Below are 21,027 nucleotides of genomic sequence, written 5' to 3' on the forward strand. Positions count from 1 at the left end.
CTTTCTCTCAAACCAGAACAATTTGCTTCTGATTAGTGGAAATAAGAGCTGTGGCAAAGAAGTTGTTACTTGGAAAAAAAAAAAAAGTAGACTGGGCAAATTCAGTTTCAAGACTTTCTATCCAAAAGAATCCTGCATAGTAGCCATATGATGTGACAAAACATGGACAACAATAAAAACTAGAGAAGCACTCTGAGAGCGCAGACCTCTGCCAAGCATGCAGCTCATTTCCACCACTGATCTTGTTCTTCCATAGAGTTATCAGTGATTTCCACCAGTACGTACAGTATATCGTCGGCTGAGAATGATAAGGGCGTTAAGTTGCCACTAAACCCATAGACCCAAATTCACGAAGGTGGTACAAATGAAACCATAGTTTAAACCATGGACAAAAACCATGGAGCGCCAAGTGTCGCATGGAATATTTCGTTACGAAATCGGTCATTTCGTCGATGAAATGACTATTTTGTAACGAAATGACAACACTTTGTAACTAAATGAACATTTCGTCCACGAATTGATAATTTCGTTAACGAAACGGTCATTTTATCAACGAAATGACCAATTTTGTAACGAAATATTCTGTGTAACACTTGGCGCTCCATGGTTTTTGTCCATGGTTTAAACCAAGGTTTCATTTGTACCACCTTCGTGAATTCGGGCCATCTAGTGTTCACAACCACTTAACGCCCTTCTCATTCTCAACAGACGATATATACTTATAGCATTGTGTGCTGAAAGTCGCCAGATTTCCCAATATACAGCTGCAGAAGCCTTTGTTACGTCATAAACCCTCAGCTGCACGGCGCGCCTCGCCCTAGCAGAAAATGCACAAACTAGAGCACGCACTTTAGTGCGCGCATGCAAACCTCAAATACGCGCACCCTGAACTCCCAAGTTCATTGACCCTACCTGCCAAAATATCAAAAATCCTCCATAAACTCCCCAAAAATTCTCTGATCACTACCAAAATTTAATCATCTGTTACTTGTATCATTCTCTACAAGTTTCATCCAAATCCATTAACCATTTTTTGAGTTATTTTGCACACGGACAAACTAACAAACGAACAAACCAACGGTAACGAAAACATAACCTCCTCCCTTGGCGGAGGTAATAAGGGGTAGAAATTACAATATGTATGATTTACAAGCACAAAAAAAAACATGCATGAAAAGTTACCCCATTGAGGATGGACTGATTTTGCTACAACATGCATTTCCCATAGACCCCTGCCCGAGTATACTCGGGACTCGTCCTCAACAGGTTAATGGGCAACAAGGCTGGATGCATGATATTATCTAGTACACATGTAAAAGCGTAAAACTGAAATACCTGGTGGTGGTTTGCTGTGTGATTCAATGTGCTTGTAGAGTTCACCTATTTCTCCTGGCATTGATGCTGGCTGTATAGTGAAAGAGCAAACAGACAAATAAGCAGACAAAGACAAATCACAGCACATCAGAGCACATCAGATCTTCTGAACATTATGCCTGCATGGGGTCCTGGGGGATGACAGCACACTAGACAGTTGCCTCCATCTGCTACTACATCACATACTTCTATTCATACAATTAACAGTACATTCCAGCCCTCAAAAGTGAACCAAAGCGAGCTGTGAAGATATTTTTGTAGGTTTTAGAATCCGTGCCAGCCAAAAGTAGCGCAAAATGCACAAAGATTAATGTACTGCAAATATTTCTGCGTTTACAGTAATACCATTCCAAAATCAGGGAGAGTTTCACATTCTGTTGTCAGGACATTGACACACTGTAGATATTTGATTTTTCAGGGAGCCCCATACAGTTGAAGAAGGACTTTATCATTTAATATCCATGTTTTTTGTAAAAGTGACACTGGGTCAAATTTTATGTCCTGAAGTGGTAAACTTGGCATACATGGGAAGAAAAAAAATATCACTGAAGGTGATTAATACCCCCGCCCCGTGACGACAGTCTTACCCAAGGAATGATCTTTCCTTGATCTTCTGCCATTTAAATGCCGTTACCATGGCAACGCAGGTTCCGACACGTCCGAAAATTATGTCTTGCACATCTTCCCACCAAGACTATTGTGTGTGCCACATTTCATAAGCTTTTGTCAAAAACTGAGGAAGTAGTTAAATCCACAAGATCTTTCCTTGATCTTCCACCATTAATATGCCGTTACCATGGCAACGCAGCTTCCGACACTTCCAAAAAATATGTCTTGCACATCTTCCCACCAAGACCAATGTGTGTGCCACATTTCATGAGCTTCAGTCGAATACAGAGGATGTAGTTCAATCCGCAAGATCTTTCCTTGATCTTCTGCCATTTATATGCCGTTACCATGGCAACGCAGCTTCCGACACGTCCGAAAAATATGTCTTCCACATCTTCCCACCAAGATCAAGGTGTGTGCCACATTTCATAAGCTTTGGTCAAAAAACTGAGGAAGTAGTTAAATCTGCAAGATCTTTCCTTGATCTTCTGCCATTAATATGCCGTTACCATGGCAACGTACTTTCGGGTACTGTCAAAAAATGCGTCTTGCACATCTACAACTAAAGGCACACATCTGTACCAAGTTTCATGGAAATTGGGCAAAAACTGAGGAAGTAGTTTGCAACACAAAATTTTCCATCATTTTGGCTCATAATATATGAGCTGTTACCATAGCAACATACTTTTTGTCACTGTCAAGAAATGTGTCATGCTGACCTATATCCTAAGACAAACATTCAATATGAATTCCATGAGAATTGGAAGAACACTGATGAAGCAGTTTTGCCATGAAGCATTTTGCCCTACATTTTACCAATAACATGCCGTTACCATGGTAACGCACTTTTTGCCACTGCGGAAACATGTGTCTTGCACATTAACATATTCAGATGAACATCTGTACCTAATTTCATAAAAATTGATCAAAAACTGTGGGAGGAGTTCGCGACGCAAGATTTGTACCCATTTTTGCCCATAATATGCCGTTACCATGGCAACGTACTTTTGGGTACTGTCAAAAAATACGTCTTGCACATCTACAACCCAAGGCACACATCTGTGCCAAGTTTTATGGGAATCGGTTGAAAACTGAGGAAGTAGTTCGCGACGCAAGATTTGCAACGGACCGACCGCCCGACCGTCCTCTGATTCCTATATACTAGACCGGGGGCCCAGAGCATTTATTCAGCTGAAAAGGGTCACACTTTTTGATGGTCTCATCCTGTAAGGATGTGGCCAAGGGTCAATGAAATGAATTGCTGGCAAGTCACATCCTGTACCGTAAGCCTAGGGACCACAAAAAGGGACCCCGAAAAATGGATTTATTCAGCCGAAGGGGGTCACGGACAAAAGTTGGTGGATATTGTTCCTTTGGGTGTACTTATCATGAAAACAGCAATGCCAGCTATTTTATCCTGTACGGGGCCCTAGACAGTAGCCCCAAAGGGCCCCACCCCCCATAGGCCTACGTATAAACACACACAAACATTGATTTTATTCAATTAAAAAGATTCAGGGCTAATTTCTTTTGCAATGGAAGGAGTACCAATCAGAGATATCCAAAACACCAAAGCCAGCTATTTTATCCTGTACGGGGCCCCAGACAGTAGCCCCAAAGTGCCCCACCCCCTATAAGCCCTACGTACAAACACACACACACACACATTGACTTTATTCAGCTGATAAGAGTAACGGCTAATTTCATTTGCAATGGAAGTAGTACCCATCAGAGACATACAAAACACCAAAGCCAGTTATTTTGTCCTGTACGGGCCTAGACAGTAGCCCCAAAGTGCCCCCCCCCCAACACACATACTCACACAATAGTTTCATTCAGCTGAAAAAGGGTCACGGCTAATTTCTTTTGCAATGGCATTAGTACCCATCAGAGAAATCCAAAATACCAAAGCCAGTTATTTTATCCTGCATGGGGCCCCAGACAGTAGCCCCAGACAGTAGCCCCAAATTGCCCCCTTACCCCCTCCCCTTCCCCCTCCCCCCCCCCCCCCCCCCCACACACACACATTGATTTTATTCAGCTGAAAAGGGTCACGGCTACTTGCTTTTGCAATCGGAAGTAGTACTCATCAGAGACATCCAAAGCACTAAAGCCAGTTATTTCATCCTGTACGGGGCCCCAGACAGTAGCCCCAAAGTGCCCCCTACACACACACACACATATATTGGTTTCATTCAGCCGAAAAGGGTCACGGCTAATTTCTTTTGCAATGGAAGTAGTATCCATCGGATATCAAAATACCAAAGTCAGATATCTTATCCTGCACGGGGTCCCGTACAGTAGCTCCAAAGTGTTTTGCTTTATTCTCTTTATTGTGTGCATCTCTTCTTCTTAAATATGCGCTCCTTCGTCTTCATTTTCGCGACAACGACAACGCGCCCTCCTCATCATCATCAGTTTTGCTGTTCTGGCAAACATTTTCCAGCGTATCGGCTACGTTCGATTTTAGAGCGGCGAGAGCGGAAGACGTGCATAATTGAGTCTGGGAAAGCGTAGGAACAGCGTAGCTAAAGCGGCCAACAGCGTTATCGAAGCAGGAATGAAGCGTCGTAGGAACAGGCCTTGATTTTATACGAGAGTAGAGAACTTAGTGAGAGCGTCGTTAAAGCGGGAAGGTCGTGCTTTGATCAAGCGGCGTAGCAGCGGGACCATGTCGTCGGTGTCTAGTTTAGACTATATTTCCCGTTCTTGTGCCGCTGTTACTACGGTCAGAAAAACCTGGAATTGTTACGCTCATCCCGCGGTATTTACACTGTCACTGCTCTCTCCCCGTTTGAGCTACGATTCAAAATAGGTCAATCTTGATGGGGGAGATGAGGAAGAAATTTTGAACCAGTTCAAAATTTCTTCCCGATCTGTAAAATTGCCAGATCCAACCCCATCACCCAAACGCTGCTGCTACGATGCTCCCGGTCCCCGTACACTTTTGCCGCTCTCTCCCGATCTGACAGATTGAATAGATCGGGATGCAGATCTTGATAGTGGAATTACATGTGGGGACACTTTAGGAACACTCCGTGGGGCCCCGTACAGCTATATAACTGGTTTCGGTGTTTTTGACACCTCCTTGAGTACTACTTCCATTGCAAAAGAAATTATAGCAATGATTCTTTTCACTTAGAATATAATAATACGGGAGCACTTTTCAGCTACTGGCTGGGGGCCCCTTAACTGGATGGGTTTGTGTTTTACGTATCTCAGCTGTTAATTCCACTGCCAAGGAAAATAGGCATACATGACTGTTTTCACCTAAAAACAATTAATTCATATGGGGTGGGAATACCTTGGGGCTATACCTGTCAAGGGCCCTGCATCCGGGCCAATATCGCACCTCTTTTAATCGAATTCTTTAATGTTGAATTAAATTTAGCAAAAACTTCGCCTAGATGACATGGTAGTTCAATGTCATATTAATCTCTTCATTCAAATTTATTTTGAAACATTCACATTACCTCTAACCTTATTCTAAATAACACTTTTTCAACTGAAATCCATACGATATAAGACAAGTACCATTCCACTATCCGTTCATTCATAAATTCATAATGATATAGTCACGTGATTACATGCTACGCTCGTTCATTCAAATTGATTTCTGGCCATCTAATTTAACATGTTCTGCAGTCAATTAAACAGATATGTTCATGCTTGGCCTCTTTCCTTATTTTCTTTCGTCGTAGTTATTGTTTTGTAAGCATCATAGCATTTCATGTTTTCGTATTCGTTTAAGAGACTTTGACACCATTTTTTAACGTTCTTTTTTAATCCAAAGAAGTAAGAAGCCACAAATTATCTGGCCGTTACGAGCGCTTTATTCCGAGCGGTCGGCCAGTTACAAGAAGTCAAGGTTATGATCCTCAAATGTTTTTTTTTTTTATAATTCTTTCTATGTCTTCTAGAGATATACGACTGTATATATTGTGCTGTCATGACTATAAAAAATGAAGTTAAGCTGCATTACTAGTACACGTATATGCCTATAATGACATGTACATGTATATGAAAGAGAAGGAGCGTTACCAGTCTGGTTACAGAACAACCAAATCCAGTTATACTAGATAAGAAATATGACACTTTTACTGCTTTATAACAGTAATTTATAGATGAAACGAAAACACACATAGAAAGACATGTTAAAATGATCTGAAACAAAGAAATAGCATGATTTGAATTTGAATGAACACGTTTGGAATTTGACTGTCTTTCGCGAAATTTAATGACTGAAATACACTTTTCGGCAAGTCAAGGCGAATTTGAATGAACGTAGGGTACCAGCCAATTTGAATACCCATTTTACGAATTCGAACCTTCTATCAAAATTAATGAACCAACAAAAGTGCGAAATTGGCTGGGAAAACCTAACTGGCTTTGATGTTTTGGGTATCTATAATGATGTAAACTAAGGCCTACTTCGATTGTAAAAGAAAAACAACTATGACTCTTTTCAGCTAAATGATGTCATAATAATTATGTGGGGGAGGGGCACTTTATGGCTACTGTAACCTGGGCCCAGTACAAGATGAAATGACTGGTTTTCGTAATATGGTCATCTTGGTTGTGCACTATACAGAAGTATGCTTCCTTTGCAAATTTCTTGAGTGTTTTGCTACTGTAACCTATGGGACCCCGTATACAGGATAAGATGACTTGCTTTAGTGTTTGTGATATCTCTGTTCAGTAGGCCCTGATATTAACGTTACAAAAGAATTTGTAAGACCATTTCAGCTGATTCACAGTACATGTATAATGGATGGGACACTGTGGAGCTACTGTCTAGGGCTCTGTGCAGGATGAAATAACTAGCCTTGGTGTGTTGAATATCTCTGATAGGTACTTCTTCCAGTGCAAAAGAAATTACCCGTGTTTGGGGCTATACTGTGCGGGGCCCCATACAGGATAAGATAACTGGCTTTGGTATTTTGGATATCTCTGATGGGTACTACTTCCATTGCAAAAGAAATTAGCCGTGACCCTTTTCAGCTGAATGAAACTAGTGTGTGTGTGTGTGTGTGTGTGTGTGTGTGTGTGTGTATATGTGTGTGTATGTGGAGAGGGGGGGCACTTTGGGGCTACTGTCTGGGGCCCCGTTCAGGATAAAATAACTGGCTTTGGTGCTTTGGATATCTCTGATGGGTATACTTCCATTGCAAAAGAAATTAGCCGTGACCCATTTTGGCTGAATGAAACTAATGTGTGTGTGTGTGTGTGTGTGTGTGTGTGTGTGCGTGTGTGTGTGTGTGTGTATGTGGAGAGGGGGGCACTTTGGGGCTACTGTCTGGGGCCCCGTTCAGGATAAAATAACTGGCTTTGGTGCTTTGGATATCTCTGATGGGTATACTTCCATTGCAAAAGAAATTAGCCGTGACCCTTTTCAGCTGAATGAAACTAGTGTGTGTGTGTGTGTGTGTGTGTGTGTGTGTGTGTGTGTGTGTGTGTTGGGGGGGGGGTGCACTTCGGGGCTACTGTCTGGGACCCCGTGCAGGATAAAATAACTGGCTTTAGTGTTTTGGATATCTCTGATGAGTATGCCTACTACCAATTGCAAAAAATAAAGAAAGTAGCCATGACCCTTTTCAGCTGAACAAAATCAATGTGTGTGTGTGGGGGGGGGGGGGGGGGAGGGAGCAATTTGGGGCTACTGACTGGGGCCCCGTGCAGGATAAAATAGCTGGCTTTGGTATTTTGGATATCTCTGATGGGTACTACTTCCATTGCAAAAGAAATTAGCCGTGACTCTTTTCAGCTGAATGAAACTAGTGTGGGTGTGTGTGTTTGGGGGGGGGGGGGGGGGGAGCTCCTTTGGGGCTACTGTCCGGGGCCCCGTACTGGATAACATACACTGTAGCTGACTTTGGTGTTTTTGATATCTCTGATGGGTACTCCTTCCATTGCAAATGAAATTAGCCGTGACTCTTCTCAGCTGCACGAATGAAATCAATGTTTGTGTGTGTTTGTACGTATGGCCTATGGGGGTGGGGCACTTTGGGGCTACTGTCTGGGTCCCCGTACAGGATAAAATAGCTGGTATTGGTGTTTTAAATATCTCTGATGGGAACTACTTCAATTGCAAAAGAAATTAGCCGTGACTCTTTTCAACTGAATAAAATCAATGTTTGTGTGTGTTTGTACGTAGGCCTATGGGGGGTGGGGCCCTTTGGGGCTACTGTCTAGGGCCCCGTACAGGATAAAATAGCTGGCATTGGTGTTTTGGATATCTCTGATGGGAACTACTTCCATTGCAAAAGAAATTAGCCGTGACCCTTTTCAGCTGAATAACACCATATTTCTGGGGCCCTTTGGGGCTACTGTCTGGGGCCCCGTACAGGATAAAATAGCTGGCATTGCTGTTTTCATGATAAGTACACCCAAAGGAACAATATCCACCAACTTTTGTCCGTGACCCCCTTCGGCTGAATAAATCCATTTTTCGAGGTCCCTTTTTGTGGTCCCTAGGCTTACGGTACAGGATGTGACTTGCCAGCAATGCATTTTATTGACCCTTGGACACATCCCTATATGATGAGACCATTAAAAAGTGTGACCCTTTTCAGCTGAATAAATCTTCTGGGCCCCCGGTCTATACCCCCTTCAAACTTCGTTTGGCGGGGGTATAACAAAATGAAAAGGGAGAGAAAAAAAAATGCTACTGACCTTGCTCCTCCTAAACAGCATGATGAGGGGGAAGTTGATGGGAATGGCCAAGAGAGCCGTTACTATGCCAACGAGGACCGCCTCACCAGACAAATCATAGACTCCCAGCTCCGCATCCTTTGAAACAAAAGTTGAACATGGCAAATATCATGACAGATTACTTTATCACACAGCAGAATGATTGCCATAAACCCAAGTCTTACACTGTCACAATCTTCTCAGGTCCTCTTCTTCCCAAACTCTTTTATAAAGTTAATTTTACATAATATACGGAACAATGAAGTGTGCTATTGTGCTTAAGTTTTGCAATTGCATGGGTTTCACCTTGAAATAAAGAAGCGAACAAATAAAGTTTTGAAATGTAAAGAGTTTATTCACATCAACATACTGATACTACACTTACACCCACCACTAGGCTCACAGAATGGACTTTCACGACTAAAACAAGATCTCAAGGACACCAAGAGAAGAAGAATGACTTTAACTTACAATGTACATGTATATTCCCCCCATCCAATCAGTTCTCCACAATATCTGGGATATGAATGCATTCAATCATTTTATGACATAATTTATGTCAAAGATATAATGTGCTGTCTTTTGAGATGAATACAACTGTAGTTTTGTTTGTTTGGGATGCCCCTCAAAGAAGACAGCACCTTTAAGTCCATTCAGAGGATCAATGGTATCAACTTGAGTTGACCAGTAATTGGTATAAAGTATATGCCTAATATTTTCATGCATACTTATTCCAGTAATAAGAGGATTTGCATTTTTGCAAGCAAATTCCTGGAATGGCTTACAGGGTTGTATACTCATACATACATGTATATTGATTACACCTGCACATAGTAAGCTTTGTGTATACATGTACATACATGTAATACACCTAAACATTGTCAGCAATGTACACATATTCACAAAATTAGTGACGATGAACCCATGTGATAATAACTTATGCCGGATTTGATTACTGACTTTTTTCTGACCCCCCCCCCAAGAAAAAAAAAAATGTGTCTATGCACGACTTTACATCACAAATGTGCCAAATTTTTTCCGAGTCATTCACAAACTGGAGAAGAGGGCAATAATGCACTGTTACCATGGCATCACACTTTCTGCTACTTATACAAATTTACAGAAGTGCCATCTGCAAGGCTTTTCTCCTGATTTGTGGCACATAATGTGTTGCTACTGTGGCAACACACTTTTCAGCACTCAAAAATGAAGTAGTAATACTATCGGTAACATTTGTAACAGACAGACCGCCTGATTACATGACTATTCCTACGTTGTATATACCCCCTTCAAACTTTGTTTGGCAGGGGTATGATAAGATAAAGACAAGGAGATGACTGATGGGGGGCCCCACCCACCTGGTTGTCAAGCTTCTGGTACCACAGCGTGTTGATGCACATGAATCCCATGGAGATACAGAGGCAACACGTGAGTCGTTGGACGCGGGTAAAGACGCTGTACGGCGGCCGCGTGAAGATGGAGCTCCAGATGTAGTAGTCGGCAAAGTACTGGGCCCCCTTGGCAAAGAAAGCCTGGGGGGAGGGGTGGAGGGATGCATGCCATCATAGAGGGTACACTGTGGGCAGGTGGACTTTGACTGAACTGTCACATACACTTGCTTTGTCCTACTCATATACAATGTACATCATTTTCATGTTTGTGGTACTTTGTTGGCATCTTGCCCTAGTCATGTTCTTGGTACGTAAGCAAACCGAAGTGATTTTTGAGAATGTGAGCAATGGCATCTTGATTAACACCTGCACATTTGTTATCACTTTTGTTATCACCCTGATTCTCTAAAACAGACAGAGATACCAAATTACATAAAAATGAAGAATGTATAAATGAGTGCACGCACGAATTGCAGTTGGAGTCAATTAAACTGTGGATTCCTTAAAGGGATGGTACAGTATTGGTGGAGATGAGAATTGGGCTTTTAAGTTTTTGCGAGATACCAAGAAAACACTTATGATATAGTACAGAGCTTACCATTTTCAGAGGAATTCAAAGTTTATTTGATGAAAATCGGGCTTGGAATGACTGAAACATCCAAAAACAAAGTAAAACAAAGCGATAGTAATAAAGTGTGAGTCCCACACTTTATTAGAATCGCTCTCTTTTGGATATCTCGGCCATTTCAAAACCAATTTTCATCAAATAAACGTTGAATTCCTCATAGAATTGCATGCTCTTTCATATTTCATAAGAGGTTTCTCATTATTTCACCCAAAAATGTTAGAAACCCGAAATTAGGTCTCAACCAAAACTGAACGATCCCTTTAAACACTGCCTTTAAAAAAAGAAAAGAAAATTAATTTAAATAAAAATAGGATAAATACTTATTGGTCATTCTCCCACAGTGGTGCATAATTTACCTTCTGGAAGCCCACCCCGTCTTCCACAACCTTCAGCTCCCGCTCGATCTTCCCGTCGTCCTCCTCAACGGCAAACCAGCGCTCGCAGATGAAGAACCACTTGTTGCCGGTCAGCAGGTCCCTGACCGAGATGCGGCTGAGGTACCAGCCGGGCGACAGGCCGGCATTATTGTGCCACAGCTGCAGTCGCTGGATGTTGCCCAGACTCTCTGGGGTACTGCACGGATGGGAGATGGGAGATGAAGAATAAGAGATTCAGAGGTATATTAATCCTTTCTGTGCCAGGGATTTTAGGGGGCTGCAGCTTCCATACTTCTGGCTCTTTTAAATCCTTATGTGCCACATTCGCACATAAAGCTCAGTTGAAGGCCCTTTTAAGTTCACATATTCTGCTCAAACGCACATCCACGCCCAAACTGATTAATAAATTGCCAAATTCAGATAACAGTTCAATGAAAGCTTTACTCGCAATTCCATTCCTCACACAGTAATATTGTAGCTTGCGCTGTGTGATGATTGAATAGCAGTGTTCCAAAGGGTGTTTTTTGGAAAAATATAGAAAAATAAAATAATGACACAAGAAAACCCGAGACTTCTGACGGTTCCACCCCAATTTCTTTGCATCACTGAGGTTGGGAGGAAAGCATTGACTTTTGACCCAACCAAACACGGGCACCTGTGTTTCATTGCGTGTCTTCGATAGAGTATGAGGCAGCTATTGCTTTCTTCAACTTGCGCTGTAACTGCATGTATCTCTTTAAAAATATATGGCTGTAGAAGTCATGATTATCATGAGGAAGACTAATGTAGAAGACACTCAAACCCTGAGATCTTCTATCAGAGATCAGAGACAACCTACAAAGAATATTCAGGAAGCAACCAGTCAAAATCAGTAAGTATGGGAATAAAAAAGACCAATAAGATGAGCAAAAGTTGACACATTGACAACTCTAGGCTTGCAAACATTTTTGAAGAAACGCTCAATATCTATATCACAGTACCTGATCACAAATCTATCTCTGGAGTTTCTCTCGAAGATGGGCCTGTCATCGCACGTGAGTTCCTTCGTCTCAGAGTGTCCCTCGTCGCCATGGAGAACGATGCTGATGCGGGCTGTGGTGCCCGCCCCGGTCCTGAATCCTGTCTCCACAGTTACATCATAGCTGTTTGCAAATGAAGGTTTTCAAGAGAAGTGGGACAGCATTTTAATACTAAAATGCATTTGTGTCATGACCTGCAATGAAATGACAGTTATATGACAGTACAATTGTACCTGCTATGATGAGTAGCAGTCAGTTTAACCCTTTAAATCTCATCCTGTTGAATCCTGCTCCAGAAAAATCAGTAAATGCTATTGCTATGAAGCCTTCAAATACAGAACACTTGGTGGTCATTCCAGGCAAAACCACACATTTATCTTTTGGGAGCTGGCTCAAATGTTCTCTCAATGTCAGAGGAAATTGAACTTTTGTGACATTCTTTTTATTTTCTTAGTATCATCTACCATTGTGACATCACAGATTTTTTTTTCTATGATTCCTGCCCTGAGAGTACAGCACATGGAACTAAATAAAATCTAAAATATTCATAACTTTTTTAACTGAATGTCTAATTGTTCTCACACTGTCAGTGACTCTATCATTTATCTTTTTACATTCACTGCATCCATACATCTACTCAAGGGGGGGGGGGGGGGGAGAGGAAGGGGGTTCTTCCTGCTTCCCTCACACAAGGCATAATCGTCTGTTGAGAGTGAGAAGGGCTTTAAGTTGTCTTGAACACTATGGGTTTAGTGACAACTTAACGCCTTTATCATTCTCAACCGACGAAGTTATCTAAGCACTCCAAACTCATTTGAGATGGCTTCCCAGCCGTGATGAAGATGAAACAAAACCAGATGGAGGGGTCACTCACTATTGTTGGTCTCCAGGCTGGTTGTCCTTCAGGAAGATGAGTCCCTTCTTCTTCTCGTCGTGGCAGTCGGCATAGTAACAGTAGACGAAGAGGAGGGCGTAGGCACCCAGGAGGACAGCCACAAACATATAGGGCACTGGATTCTCGTTTGAGCTGTGCAGATAACAAGGGGGAAAATTCTCGACCTGTTTATACACTGTATTCCACAGCAATGCTCACAGCTGTTTTTAAGGCATAATTTACCATTTGCCGATGAAACAAAAACCCAGCTTTAGTGCTTCAAAACAGTTCTCAAATGTGAGTTAGTGATAGAAACAACCAATGTAAAAATTTGAACCAGTATTATTGATGTTAAGTATTGTTAAATATACAAAATGTGAACAATAATTATAATAAAGATGTTTCCAGACTAAACCGTCTAGTTATGATTTAATAAGAAAAATGGTGATACCTTCTTATATTTTAGGCTTTATTGCAAAAATTATATATGGTAGTATGTTTTGTGATACAACTGACCTACACATATGCATCAAATGTGATATCTTGAACATTTTTTGAATCACTGCTCACAATGGTAAACAGTACCTTTAATTATTGTTACTGCTGAAGCATCCTTTTGGGTACTGTATGCTGGTCAAATCAGCATTGTGTCATATATGCACAATTTTGTCACATCCACAAATGCGTACACTACTTGATTTTTGTTTTAGCTGTGGGTGTCACAAAGGTGCCAAATTCTTATATGATGTTTTATATACCCATACCAATGCTCTTAGCTATCTTATAATTGTTTAATATTACTGAAGCATCATTTTTGCTATGCTGGTGAAATCAGCATTGTGTCATAAATGCACAATTTTGTCACATATCCACTAACAGGCAGGTCACTGGATTCTCAATTGAGCTGTGTGTATGTCAAGATGGGAGCCGAATTCTTACATGACCTTTTTATACACTGTAGGCCTACAGAAATGCTCTCAGCTGTTTAATTACTGTTATTACTGAAGCATCATTTATGCCATGCTGGTCAAATCAGCATTTTGTCACAAATGCACAATCAGATATTCATATCTTAGTATGTTTAAAAGTTTCTGGAATTACATTCATTTCTGCAAGGTCATACCTACGCTTCAAAGGAAAAACCAACAACAAGCAGATGAAGAGTAAAGAAAATGAAGAGGTATGAATCACATCCAGTTAGGAGAAATTGGAAGAGGAAAGTTGTGAAGATGTTTGGAAAGAGGAGGATTAGAAAGGGGGAAGCCAAAATTGAGGAAACCGTAGCATGACAAATGGCTTGCAGGTAGAAAGACAAAGGCTTGAAAGGAAAAAATGAAGAGGTACAAATGTATGAAACTAATCCAGTTAGGAGAAATTGGAAAAGGAAAGCTGTGAAGATGTTTGGAAAGAGGAGGATGAGAAAGATTTCAGATTACGTCCCGCCTTACTCAACAAATAGCTGCATGTCGATGAAACCGAGGGTGCTGAAGATGGGGAGGAAGCTGACGCCGAAGGAGCTGAGGTGGTTGCAGCGGCACTGCGTCGTCGAGAAGGTGGACGACGACGAAGTGGAGCAGCCTTCTGGAGACCACATGACTAAAAATCAGGGCAAACACAGTTGAACAAAATAAAATGTTTGCATCTCAAGTAGGAAGTTACACTGGCTGAATTTTAGGTAGGCTTTAAAAAAAAATGTGTTTTTGGGGTTCAGCATGGTCTGTTTTCAGTTTTGGGTATAAACAAAAAAGACATTTTTCATCTTCATACATCTGAAATTTGGAATGATAAGTGTAGAATAAAGTAAAAGAAGCAACTTTTCTTTCCGCACTTTTGTGAAACCAAATTTTGAAAATGGCTATCTTTTGGTAGCCCGATCCAGCGACTAAGATTTAAAGTGTAATGTTATATTTGTTATCTCGGGCAACTTCAGTTTTTTCTTTTTGGGGCTACAAAAATTTGAAAATTCAAGATTTTAATGGCCCTAACAGGTAGAAGGAGGAAAAATCTCGTGTCAAGCCCTGTTTTAGGTGTCTACATAAATACAGTTTTGATCAGTAATATACCATTTTAAAGCCAAGAATATGGCCAAGCCAAGCTCAAAGTACTTATTCAGCAACTTCTCGTTGGTTTCATGATATAAGTTTTAACATAGAAGAATCTGAATGCATATGAGCTCACCATTTTCCACATTCCAATAGAGGCACTCGCCCCACCACATCTTCAGCATATACTGCCTGGAGAGGTCCCCGTTCTGCCGGTACACCATCTGACCAAACTCGCCGTCCATCAGGGCTAGGTAGTAGCGGCCGGAGTCTGAGAAAAAGAGGAGAGTAGTGAACAACATTAGCATCATTTATTGTAGAGAACAAGAAAGGTTTTGCTGCTGTACAAAGTCCATGGACCTAAATACAGTACAGGGAAATTTCATTACAATATTATATTGCTTTGTACAAAAACAGAACAATCAGGAGTAAATCAATGAAAACTTGGGGCTAAAATCAGACACATATAACAAGTTATGAATTGAACAAGTTTAGAGATTAAGACAAATATGCAACTCTGTGTGATTTATGAGCTGAGCAGCTCTCCATTTATTTTGGAAACAAAATGTCAAAAATTTTCAATTTTCTCACAATATCTGGGCATAGACAGAACTTATATTCAGAGGAGGACGTGCAAAAAACGCATTACTCTTATCATGCTTATCATCTATCTAGAATAGGTCTGACGAAACTGTCCGTTTGTCTGAGACTTACTGTTGAAGGTATCTGGGACGAGGAAGATGTGGATGTTGTTGACATTTTCATCGTGATCCCAGCGCAGATCATACTGAGTGGGCGTTGGCTCAAAGTCATATCTACAGGCATGGTTATTGAGACAAGGAAGACAGGAGCGGAAGACAGAATAATACAAACATGTTTATGTCAAATAGAAGCCACCTGCCGTACACGACCACTGAAAAATCCCCCTAGGAGAAAAGCCATGTTAAAGGGAGTGTATGGTACTGGTTGAGGTGAGGATTCAGTTTGCAACGTTTTGCGAGATATTTAGAAACCACTCTATGAAAGAGCATACAATTCTAAGGGGAATCAAAAAATTATTTGATGAAAATCAATTTTGAAATGACTGAGATATCTAAAAACAAGGTAAAACAAAGAGATCCTAATAAAATTTTTGGCCTGTCAATTTTATTAGTATCGCTTTTTTGGATATCTCAGCCATCTCAGGACCAATTTTCATCAAATATTGTTGAATCCTTCTTGAAATTACATGCTCTTTTATATATCTTAAGAGATTTCTTATTATCTCACCAAAAAATGTTTTATATAAACCTGAATCCTCACCTCAACAAGTACTGTACAGTCCTTTTAGAGACCATGTGTACAGTGACCACCTGCCTATTTAACACAGCCAGCTGCCACCAATTTTGCATACCTCGGTAGATTTTTTACTGTATATTCAACTGCACCAACAGCCAAGAGGAAAGCTTTATTTATAGACATGACCAACCCAGTCTCACCTGAGCAGGACGGATACGGGGACTGGATGATCGATGGGGGTCAACTCGATGGCAAGGTGCAAACTCTGCTGGATGTTGGCTGTAGTCACGTTGAACTCGTGCACGCTCATGTAGGCGGGGTCAAAGGTGAAGTTGAACACCGATGGAAACTGGGAAAAAGGATTTCACACGTGTGAGGATAGACAGAAAAATATGAACATACAATGTACATGTAATGCAACTAAATATGCCTGAATGTTTCATCAAAACAATACTGAGAATTAACAAACGTGATCCGTCACTGATATGTAGGTCAAGCATGACATTATACAATAAACACAAAATCAAAAGTACTGCCTGACACTACTACAACAACTTGTTACTGTAAATTATCACCTTTGAGCATATTTGAAATTATTAAATACTTGGGAAAAAAATTAAACTATCTTATAATTACAGTGGACTCCCGTTATAATGAAGTCCTTGGGACGGGCAGTTTTCTTTCATTATATCGAAATTTTGTTATAACCAAACAAGTAAACAGTAAGATAACATAGGGAGGATAATGTTGCGGCCTGAATTTTTATTTCGTTGTAACTGGAATTTCGTTATAAACGTGTTCGTTGCAACGGGAGTGCACTGTAGCAAAAAGGAAAGTAGTACATTCGTCAGTAGATGGTTAATGCAAAACCAGAAATGTTCACATCCATTCTAATTTCGCAAATTTTGTGAGAGCCAAGATTTGCAAAATGACTGTAAAATGCCCGCGAAAGTTCTTCTCTACACTACATGCACTGAATGCCAGTGGCAATTGGCAAAAATTTCATGCAGCAAAAAAGGCCGTCGGCTCAAATTCGCCAAAGATTTCTCGCTTTACAATAATTCAATTCTCCAAAACATCTAAACACACATCATCATGCGTGTAATCTACACACATTTTCCTCATTCAATGTCAGTGCACTCATATGGAGATGCAATGTGATGAAAGTTTGCAATGACAGGAAAGAATTTCATTTGAAATGTGCAAGCAATACCCCATTGAGGACAGGCTGATTTTGCTATAACATGCACTTCCCATAGACACCTGCCCGAGTATACTCGGGACTAGTCTTCAACGGGTTGAAAGCTAGCAGGCTCACCTCTTCAACCATGTTATCGATGTCAATGACAACCTCTTGCCCAGATGGTAAGTTGCCGACGACGATGGGGCTCACCGTCTCATCATGGCAGGTATACAGCTCCAGAGAAGTGACTGGGGTCGTGACCTGGAAGTACAAACACATGGACAATGGTACATGTTACTATGTCAACTCATTAATTCATGACAGGGTTGCTGACTTTTTAACCCAATGGAGCCTGTAATACTCATTTGTGTGGAAAAGGGTTGTAAATGCATGGTTAGATCATGACATGGTCGATGATATTCACGTACCGACAGAAGAATACATGAAATACTGTCACGTGGAAATTGGAAATTTGGAAATTACAGGATATTGTTTGACCCCATTGAAATGCACATACACCGTACCATGTAAAACATGAGTATCTTTCTGACTGCTGTGAAGAACATGCTACTACTACACACATACCGGTATATCTGAAAACAGGAAACAAACATACAAACAGACAAACAAACAAACAAATAAACAAACATAACTAGAAATATCACTTAAGGTGATTAATACCCCCGCCCCGTGACGACAGTCTTACCCAAGGAATGATCTTTCCTTGATCTTCTGCCATTTAAATGCCATGGCAACGCAGCTTCCGACACGTCCGAAAAATAAGTCTTGCACATCTTCCCACCAAGACTATTGTGTGTGCCACATTTCATAAGCTTTTGTCAAAAACTGAGGAAGTAGTTCAATCCACAAGATCTTTCCTTGATCTTCTGCCATTAATATGCCGTTACCATGGCAACGCAGCTTCCGACACGTCCAAAAAATATGTCTTGCACATCTTCCCACCAAGACCAATGTGTGCGCCACATTTCATGAGCTTCAGTCGAATACAGAGGAAGTAATTCAATCCGCAAGATCTTTCCTTGATCTTCTGCCATTTATATGCCGTTACCATGGCAACGCAGCTTCCGACACGTCCGAAAAATATGTCTTCCACATCTTCCCACCAAGATCAAGGTGTGTGCCACATTTCATAGCTTTGGTCAAAAAACTGAGGAAGTAGTTAAATCCGCAAGATCTTTCCTTGATCTTCTGCCATTAATATGCCGTTACCATGGCAACGTACTTTCGGGTACTGTCGAAAAATGCGTCTTGCACATCTACAACCAAAGGCACACATCTGTACCAAGTTTCATGGATATTGGGCAAAAACTGAGGAAGTAGTTTGCAACACAAAATTTTCCATCATTTTGGCTCATAATATGTGAGCTGTTACCATGGCAACATACTTATTGTCACTGTCAAGAAATGTGTCATGCTGACCTATATCCTAAGACAAACATTCAATATGAATTCCATGAGAATTGGAAGAACACTGATGAAGCAGTTTTGCCATGAAGCATTTTGCCCTATATTTTACCAATAACATGCCGTTACCATGGCAACGCACTTTTTGCCACTGCGGAAATATGTGTCTTGCACATTAACATATTCAGATGAACATCTGTACCTAATTTCATAAAAATTGATCAAAAACTGTGGGAGGAGTTCGCGACGCAAGATTTGTACCCATTTTTGCCCATAATATGCCGTTACCATGGCAACGTACTTTTGGGTACTGTCAAAAAATACGTCTTGCACATCTACAACCCAAGGCACACATCTGTGCCAAGTTTTATGGGAATTGGTTGAAAACTGAGGAAGTAGTTCGCGACGCAAGATTTGCAACGGACCGACCGCCCGACCGCCCGACCGCCCGACCGACCGCCCGACCGCCCGACTGACCGCCCGACCGCCCGACCGTCCGCTGATTCCTATATACCCCCTTCAAACTTCGTTTGGCGGGGGTATAACAACTAGGTGGCAACTGTGAGGTGGAATAAACATATGACTGCATGTCATCTGCAGGTTGACATATACTGTTGACAAATTATATGAAATATAGACGGGGAAAAACATTCAATGAATGTGTACAATCAGTTGCATGGCCCGTATGTATTCCATCACAGCACATACCCTCTGGAAGCCATTCCCCCAGACGTAGGGGTTGTCAGCGTAGGTAGCCATGTGGGCGCTGTAGCAGGGGTAGTTCCACTGGTAGCTGGAGGAGGACCTCTGGTCTTGGGCGTGGCCCAGGAGCCCATCCAGGTCCTCAGGGAGGGTAAACGAGGCCCCGCCCGCCACCAGCCTAGCCCCGCCCAGGGCGTCCACCCTTGACCCCTGGAGGGTCAGCAAAGGGCTGTCCAGGGTCACTGGGGCACTCTGGGTGGTCATGTGACCCAGATACACCTGCAGAGTGGTCAACAGATAAAGAGAAGAAGAAGAAGATATGTCATCAATTGATTATGGTACCAGATGATAGTGTCATCAGGCTCTTCATTTATTTCTGTTTCTTTCTGTTGTAGAATATCAATAAGTCTCCTAATGCTTAATTCAAAACTTTATCTTACACTGACAACAAATTCTATAAGATTAAAATGCCTGTTTCTCTCTCTTTTAATTGGAAGATATTTGTAGATTTCTTTCTGATTTTATCCAGATTTGATAAATTTAACACATTTCTCTCACTCTATGCAGTGAAAACTAGATTATGATTACAAGGCCATTTCTGTAGCAAACTTGCCCCATAACTTCATGGATTAAAATGTCCCCCATATGGAAATGTGAAGTACACTGGCACATTTAAAGTCTTTGTCACATCTATGCTACATGTACACATGTATCACCATGATTTGATGGTTACTATTCAACTATGTGCCAGTTTTACGCCTCAGAACTGTTTTCCGAAAGAGCCCAAAAGTTGCATGGGCAGGATCAAATTTCCAAGGTGCCTGCAACAGGAGCTACAGAATCTTCCCAAATCTGACCGAGGATCCTTGGGAAACTTAAATATCTCTTCAAATGTTGAAGAGAGAATATTATAAAGGCCTGTCAGTCCCTGCTTTGGGAATGACATATCCCTTTATATTCCACATACTAAGAATCTTGCTATACGATTGGTCAAGAGCTAATCACGTGATTAAGTGTACAGTAGTTTTGCCCATCACATCACCTGAGAAGAAGTTTGTTACACTCTATGTTGATAGTCCCTTTTGTTTTGCTGATCTCTTCAGTCCATACAGTCCTAACGCAAGATGAGTACGTGCGAAATAAAAGTGCGTTGCACTGTGGACTATCACTTAACTAGGTCAAGTAATGATAGTCCACAGTGCAACACACTTTTATTTCGGTGTTGCGGTGCGCAGATCAAATTCGTTATTTTGTCATCTACGCGCATACGTCTAAAGTAAACTACGTAACCTAAACTCTAAGGATACCCAAAGACAGCTCAAACAGTTTCAGATGTGGAATAAAATGGGAATATCTAGGACCCTAGATGTGGAATATAAAGCAAATAATCAACTATTAGTTTCAGGCCATGAGACAAACTATCACTTCCTCAGCG

The 21,027-nt window shown here is 41.3% G+C and overlaps 1 protein-coding gene across 1 annotated transcript in view; it reads right to left on the reverse strand.

The window, feature by feature from the left end:
- Positions 1 to 1,335: 1,335 nt before the first annotated feature.
- The window catches only part of LOC139738885 (polycystin-1-like protein 1), a gene marked incomplete at its 3' end in the record, with an annotated part of 96,909 nt that continues 77,217 nt past the window's right edge, over positions 1,336 to 21,027 (reverse strand). Inside the window, exons 33-44 of the mRNA XM_071649515.1 lie at positions 19,599 to 19,871; positions 17,601 to 17,726; positions 16,483 to 16,631; positions 15,719 to 15,819; positions 15,141 to 15,275; positions 14,411 to 14,558; positions 12,963 to 13,115; positions 12,050 to 12,211; positions 11,049 to 11,265; positions 10,032 to 10,205; positions 8,656 to 8,772; positions 1,336 to 1,405 (exon numbers count right to left, since the gene is read on the reverse strand). Coding sequence (XP_071505616.1) covers positions 1,336 to 1,405; positions 8,656 to 8,772; positions 10,032 to 10,205; positions 11,049 to 11,265; positions 12,050 to 12,211; positions 12,963 to 13,115; positions 14,411 to 14,558; positions 15,141 to 15,275; positions 15,719 to 15,819; positions 16,483 to 16,631; positions 17,601 to 17,726; positions 19,599 to 19,871 — 1,825 coding nt within the window. The remainder of the gene's footprint in view (positions 1,406 to 8,655; positions 8,773 to 10,031; positions 10,206 to 11,048; positions 11,266 to 12,049; positions 12,212 to 12,962; positions 13,116 to 14,410; positions 14,559 to 15,140; positions 15,276 to 15,718; positions 15,820 to 16,482; positions 16,632 to 17,600; positions 17,727 to 19,598; positions 19,872 to 21,027) is intronic.

Source organism: Diadema antillarum, unplaced genomic scaffold (genome assembly GCF_040938485.1).
Source record: "Diadema antillarum isolate AM-2024a unplaced genomic scaffold, OU_Dant_1.0 seq00000772_RagTag, whole genome shotgun sequence".
In the NCBI taxonomy this organism is placed as follows: Eukaryota; Metazoa; Echinodermata; class Echinoidea; order Diadematoida; family Diadematidae; genus Diadema; species Diadema antillarum.